Here is a 7,136-nt window from a genome sequence, read left to right as displayed (position 1 = left end):
TATATATATATATATATATATATATGATAACAAAAACAATATTGTGAATTCTTTATTACTTACAATATCATCATCTGCTTAAGTAATATTGTTTTCTTTTCCTTTCTTCTCCTTTTTTGCTAATGTCTGCCATAACAGCAGCTTATCGACGCATTTGCTACTTCACCAACTGGGCCCAATACAGACCTGGAAAAGGCAGTTTCAAACCAAATGATATTGACCCATCACTTTGCTCCCACATCCACTATGCTTTTGCAAAATTAAATGGTAATTCATTGGCTCCAACAGAGAAGAGTGATCTTTCTATAAATGGTGGACAAGGAATGTGAGTATGATTGTGTATTTTTTTTCTTTTTAAACAATATGAAAGTATGCCTCCTATTATAAGTCTCTTTGGAACTATCTGATAATCATGGCTGGTATTCAGTTAGAACTTTTTACTATTTATTTCAAAAATCCTCTTATCAACAGTGTGATATGTAAAATATAAATTTGAAGTTTACAATCAATTAGTAATTTTGGTGAAAAGTTGGGCATAAGAAGCATCAAATGTGGTGTGCAAGAGAGACGACTGCACTGATATGGTCATGTGTTACGTATGGATGAAGACAGCTGCATGAAGAAGTGTCACTCCCTAACTGGATGGAACCTGTGCAAGAGGCAGACCCAGTAAGACATGGGATGAGGTGGTGAAGCATGACCTTTGAACATTGGGCGTCACAGAGGCAATGACAGGAGACCGAAATCTTTGGAGATATGCTGTGATTGAGAAGACCCAGCAACTAAAGTGAGATTTCACTTGCCTCAACAGGTCTTCACAAGCAGAGTTTAGTGTCCAATGAAGGAAAGGTACGCATAAGTGGGCTGGTTACACCCCTGGCATAGGCCACAGGTTATGGTCTCACTTGGCTTGCCAGGTCTTCTCAAGCACAGCATATTTCCAAAGGTCTCGGTCACTAGTCATTGCCTCAGTGATATATATATATATATATATATATATATATATATAGGTGCTTTTGTGTTTTTATTTAATCTTTATAAATGTTTTTTTGTTCTCCTCAGGTACCAACAAGTGATTAATTTGAAGAAAACTAATCCTGGTTTAAAGGTTGTTCTAACTGTAGGTGGATATAATGTGGGTAATGGGCCTTTTTCTGCCACAGCTGCTGTACCAGAACACAGGTCGGGTTTTATTTCACAGGCGATCTCTTATCTCAGAAAACATAAATTCGATGGATTGGATATTGACTGGGAATATCCACTGTCGGGAGACAAAGCTAATTTTGCTGAATGGGCAAAGGTAAGTATAATATTTTAACTTTAGGATTGGATACTAAAAATATAACAATAATGACTATAACGATTGTTATAATGAAATTGACTTTCCCGCTTCTCAAAATTGCTGGGCATATGCCAAAATTTGAAATCATTATGAGTGAGCAAGAGAGCAGTGCATACCATCAAAGTGATACTGGGGTAAAATATATGAAGCCCATCATGACTAGCTGTCTGATAAGGGTACACCAGGTGCATGCATCACAACCATATGTGCGTGACATGGTGATCTCTTATCAAGATTAACAGCGCATGACCTATGAGGTGGGCTCCAATTAGAATTTTCTTCAGGTCGAGTAGCCCATCCTACTCAAAAGGTCCCTGAATTAGGGTTGTTTAAGGATGATGAACAAAACACCCATGTTACTAAAGGTGAATTATCCAAACTCCAATTTTGTTTTACTTCTCAGAGCGCTTCATCTTGTTTGTTCTGCTAGTTTCTGTGAGAGCGGACAGCAGCCTGCTGTCAAGTCTCACAGGGTCTCTTTTTGCACATTATAAGCTTTGATACACGGTTGTTAATTATAGTGAAAGACATTCAATATCCAAGTACCAATCTCAAAATCCTAGCTTTCCCCAGCAGAGCATGTTTTTGAGCATGCTCTGCTCTCATGTCAATTCTGATTTCTTTGACATATTTCTTGAACTTGGTTGTTAGTGCTCTGACATTATTATTATTATTATTGAGTGAGATGGCAATGCATGCCATCAAAGTGACACTGAGGTACAAGCATACAAAGCCTAAAATACCCATCATGACTACCCATCTGATAAGGGTACACCAGGCACATGCATTGCAACCATATGTGATGACATGATGATCTTATGTCAAGATAAACAGTGCATGACCTTGCAAGGGGAGTCCAGTTAGAATTTTCTTCAGGTTGAGAAGCCCATCCTGCTCAGGAGGTCCCTGAATAAGGTTTAAGGACGATGAATGAAACACCCATGTTTCCAGAGGTGAATTATTCAAACCCCACCCCAAATTCCTCTCAACACATGGCTATGATGCTCCCCCATTGCTCTTGATCATGATTAGAGATGTACATATCGTCAGCCAATAAGGGACATGTTCAGCTGGTTAAAGTCAAGCAATCTGTGGTATTGAGCAGAATATTTGCTGTAGCCCGTGTTTTATATCAAGACAAAACATGTGCATGGTAACACTTCCACTCAGTTAAGATCAGGAGTCATGAGAGCCACTGCCTGGTACTGCATCAGGGCATAAATATTATTGTTATTGAGTGAGAGAGCAGTGCATGCCATCAAAGTGACACTGGGGTAAAATATATGAATCTCAGTATACCATTTCCAATATACCCACCAGTATACCCATTATCACCATCATCATCATCATTATTATTATTATTATTGATTGCAGTCCTGGATTAAGTGTAGACTGAGGAGGGGTGTTTAGCACCTCAAGTGCCATCAAGGACTCATATCTTTCTGCCAGGTGAGCAATGCAGTCAGTGGTAGAGGGCTAGTGGAGGGAAAGTGCAACGATATTCTCAGAGAAGCTCTGGGGGTCGACAAGGATCAACTAACTGGTCTGTTTCGGAGAACTTTCGGGCCTGGACTTTTGGACAACTTCCAGAAGTCCCTTGCCTAGCAGTGCTACTGAAGGGTGCTGCCTGTTTGGAAGTACCATCAGCCAGGCTTGCCTGAGGTTTGCGCAGAGCAATGAAACCGTTCTGCATGTCCTCTTCCAGTGCCCAAGTATTGCTGACCTGTGGGTTTATGTCAAACACCTGCTGTCGCATGTAAGATGGATCCAGCTATCAGCTGAATCCATAGCGAAGATTGCCCCACTGCTCTCCTTTGACTGGGAGGGGCAGGCAGTTTTTATTTGTCTGGTGGCTGTAGCGAAAGAGGTAGTATGGTAGACTTGTATGAAAGGGCTGAAGTCAGACACTTTCCTCTTTGGCCAAGCCCTCATCAATTTTTTCAAGTTTCACTTGAAAAGGAAGTTGAGCGTGGAGAGGGAAGTGTTGCCTTCTGCTCTTGTCTTCCAGTTTAACTCCTTTCTCTCTCTCTCTCTCTTTGTCCATAATTGGCAAGAGGTTCTTTCTGCTGCTTCACCCATCCTGCACACAGCCACTCTTTGCTCTTTTACCTTTCATTCTAATGGTTCTTTAGCAATTCTGGTGAACAAATATGGTAGTTGAGATATAGGCCTATTATTGTTATTCTCTTGAATTTTTTTGTGATTCTGTCCATTAGTTTGCCTGCAATCATTATTCTGGAGCTGTGTATGCAACTATTTATTTTTTTGCTCAGAAAACTAGATGGAAGATAAAATTAGACACGGGGGCCCAGTTCTAAGAGGGTTAAATATATGAAAGACGATGTTTGTATTCTAAGCATTAAAAGCTGTAAAGCAGTATGGCATTATGAATCATCTATGAAATCTTTAATTTCTTTTTCTTCCTTTACTATTCTAAATATATCATTATATGCAGTATCAGCTGGCCAGTGGATTGGCAGAATCATTAGAGTGTTGGACACAGTATGGTTTTGGTTCTTTATGTTCTGGGTTCAAATTCCACTTATGTCAACTTTACCTTTCGTATTTCTTGGGTTGATAAAACAATGTACCACTCAGTATTGTGATCAATTTAATTGACTGTCAATTTGTGCCAACCTGCAACATGCTAATATGGATCAGTAGAGTCCAAATCCCTGCCTGTCCATAGAACTCTGATGACAGGTGAAGCAATGTTCTGATTGGAGTACACATCAATATTAGTTATCTAAAACATCCCATATTTTTTTACTCATATGACATACGCACTTACATACAGATATCCTAGCATTTACCAATACTTATATATGCATTCTCTGTTTCTTTAAAAGGCAACTAATAAACATCATTATCCTTTAACGTCTATTTCATGCTGGCATCAGTTGGACAATGCAAAAAGAAATTTTGAAGAATGCATGAAAAATCAGTGGTGCTTATACAGAACATAACCTATGATCTTGAAGGGAAATAAAATGTCATTTGACTGAAAACTATTTGCAATTTATGTCTAATAATTTGTCTTCCAATATTTTCTTTAATAAACAGGAATTACGAGAAGCATTTGACAAAGAAGCAAAACAAAAAGGGAAGAAACCACTCATTCTGACATGTGCAGTAGCTGCTGGAAAAGGAAAAATTGATGCTGGATATGATGTCCCAGCTCTTGCTAAGTAAGCTTATTTATTTATCTGTTTGTCTGCCTGTCTGTCTAATGGCCTGTCTATCTATTTGTCTATCTCCTGTACACACACATGTATGTATGTACACATGCATGCTGTTTGTTTCTGGATAAGGTTCAGCTAGTGAAAGCACTCAATTTATAAGAGATATAAGTATTATTTTTATATATAATAGTAACTTAATTGGTATTAGTAGCAACTCAGCTTTATGTTTGGGGGAAACATCATAATTTGTTTGAGGTAAATGAAACTAAATCACCTTATTCATTATTCAAGCTGCATACTACAAATCCTGGTAATTTACAAATCACTAGAAAATATGACTGATAAACCCAACTAAGACAGAGAGAGGCCTTAGAAGCAAAAAATTACAAAAGCATATAAAAAAGTTTAGAAAGAGAAGTGATGAGTTCAAACAGTGGCCTGACATTAAAACAATTATTAACTTGTTCAAAGACACAAGGGATAAATCTAGAACTAGATTCGTACAGTTCAATATTGTGAACTCCTACCCCTCAAAGTTGGGATCCTTACTGGACAAGGCCTGAGAATTTGTAAAAGTCAGTAGGTACTGGAGAACCAATTAAGGATCAGAAATTAATATCAAGCATATTCAACCTTAGAAAATCTGCCTCAACAAATTCTGTTTGACCCATGTATGCAAGCATAGTGGACATTAAAATAACAATGACGATGATGACAATGACAATGGCACTATATGATATCTAGAGCTCAAATTCTTAAATCAAAACAACCAAGTAAGTGTCACAAAGTTAGCATTAGAAACACTGCAAAACTGATGACAGATTCAATGGTTTAATGAAAGTTATTAATGATAGACTAGTAATGTATTCAGAAGCTTGATCTGGTAGAATGTTGAGATTATTCACAAAAGGGAACTGATTGTTGGTGTTCAAACTCTGGTCTGTAGGGACCATATGAGGAAGACTTTGATGCTATTTTCAGAGTGGTGGTTCCCTCATTGCCTCTTTGGAGTGATTCAATAAATTTATCTTTTTTTATTAAGGATACACTCCACAACAACAGATGAGTTCACAGTATGATACATTCAACATACCTCAGTCTGCCTGTCTGCCGAGAGTTGATATCAGATTATATAAGAATATTTACTGAAATAATCTGGCAACAAAACTAGATGATATTAAACACTCATCCACTTTAAACCAAACATAAACACACACACACATGCACACACAAAATGGTAAGCATCAGTCCATATAATTTCCTGAGATATCTGGCATATTCATATTTACAGTCAAACACTTTGTTTCTTTTCCTTTGTGAATATGAAATCTTGAGACTACAGGAAACAAAATATGTTCTATTTTTGTTGTATGGCCACAAAAATGTGTCTGTTATGATGGCTGTTGTCAACATTATGGTTTCTTGTTTTCTTTCCTTTTTTAAATTCTAGATACATGGATTATATAACAATCATGACATATGATTTACATGGTTATTGGGACCGCAAAGTTGGAGAGAATGCACCACTGCATGCAGCTTCATATGAAACAGGTTATGGCCGTCAACTAAATGTGGTATGTAGAACAGCATAGTCTGGAAGTGGTCTTCATTAATAAAAATTATATTCTAAAGTTCCCCATTCTGAAGAAGTTTGTATACTCTGGAGAAAAAGGTGATATTGATGTTTTGGGATTCTTTGTCTAAGAGAGAAACTATATTTTTCCCCTCTCAGATAAAGGATCAGTCTCAAAATGTCACTATCTTCTCTACATGGCTGACTAACTTATTCAAAATCACAAATTTGTATACGGTAAGGGTTTGTCATTGACAGTTTCTCACATACTGCCATGTTTTTAGCTTCATTTGTAGAGCTTTTCATGAATTGGGGCTGAACCAATAAAATGTGATATTACTGTTGTGAATATGACTTCAATGAGATTGTGTGATGTTCATGCCCTGTTAGTAACATAATTAATTGTAAAATGGTTATAATAAAGAACTGAAAATTTATTTGCAGACTCGAAAACTCTTTTCTGCTCTGGAAAACCATATTTATTACATTAATCTCACTTACCTTCTTAGTGCAGGTTGGTCACCAAATGATTGTAAATTGTGGCCTTTCTTTTTCTGTAGATGAAACAGTATCAAATAAATGCAAATAAAAGAAATATATAAATATATAAGTATATATATTTTATACTTTTTTACCTATGGTTTTTTAAATTTATTTTTGTATCTCTTGCATAGGAATGGGTCATGGACTACTGGGTTTCAAAAGGAGCACCAAAGGAAAAATTAAATGTGGGTTTGGCCACATATGGAAGAGGTTACACTTTATCCAGTGCTGCAAATTCTAAACCTGGAGCTCCATCAAGTGGACCATCACCTCGTGGTAAATATACTGGAGAAGATGGATTTTTGGCTTATTATGAAGTAAGAAATGTTCTCTTATCTATCTTTGATCTCATTAGTATCAACATGATACTACACTCTGTATGATTCTCTCTTTCTCTCTTCTGATGAAGAACTAAACGTTGAGACATTTTCTTTTTTCATTAAATACCTTATTAGTCAAACCTTGTTTTTCTTTGGTTGTTCTTTTTAATGTTTAT

At 36.9% G+C, this 7,136-nt stretch overlaps 1 protein-coding gene across 2 annotated transcripts in view; it reads left to right on the top strand.

Annotated features, from left to right (window-relative positions):
* Positions 1-7,136, top strand: part of LOC106876980 (acidic mammalian chitinase) — a 20,160-nt gene that overhangs the window by 7,535 nt on the left and 5,489 nt on the right. For both annotated transcript variants that reach the window (XM_014925751.2, XM_014925752.2), the window contains exons 3-7: positions 139-325; positions 1,063-1,300; positions 4,406-4,530; positions 5,975-6,098; positions 6,772-6,957. In XM_014925751.2, the coding sequence (XP_014781237.1) occupies positions 139-325; positions 1,063-1,300; positions 4,406-4,530; positions 5,975-6,098; positions 6,772-6,957 (860 nt within the window). The remainder of the gene's footprint in view (positions 1-138; positions 326-1,062; positions 1,301-4,405; positions 4,531-5,974; positions 6,099-6,771; positions 6,958-7,136) is intronic.

Source organism: Octopus bimaculoides, chromosome 18 (assembly GCF_001194135.2).
Source record: "Octopus bimaculoides isolate UCB-OBI-ISO-001 chromosome 18, ASM119413v2, whole genome shotgun sequence".
In the NCBI taxonomy this organism is placed as follows: domain Eukaryota; kingdom Metazoa; phylum Mollusca; class Cephalopoda; order Octopoda; family Octopodidae; genus Octopus; species Octopus bimaculoides.
This window is presented reverse-complemented; position numbering and strand designations above follow the sequence as displayed.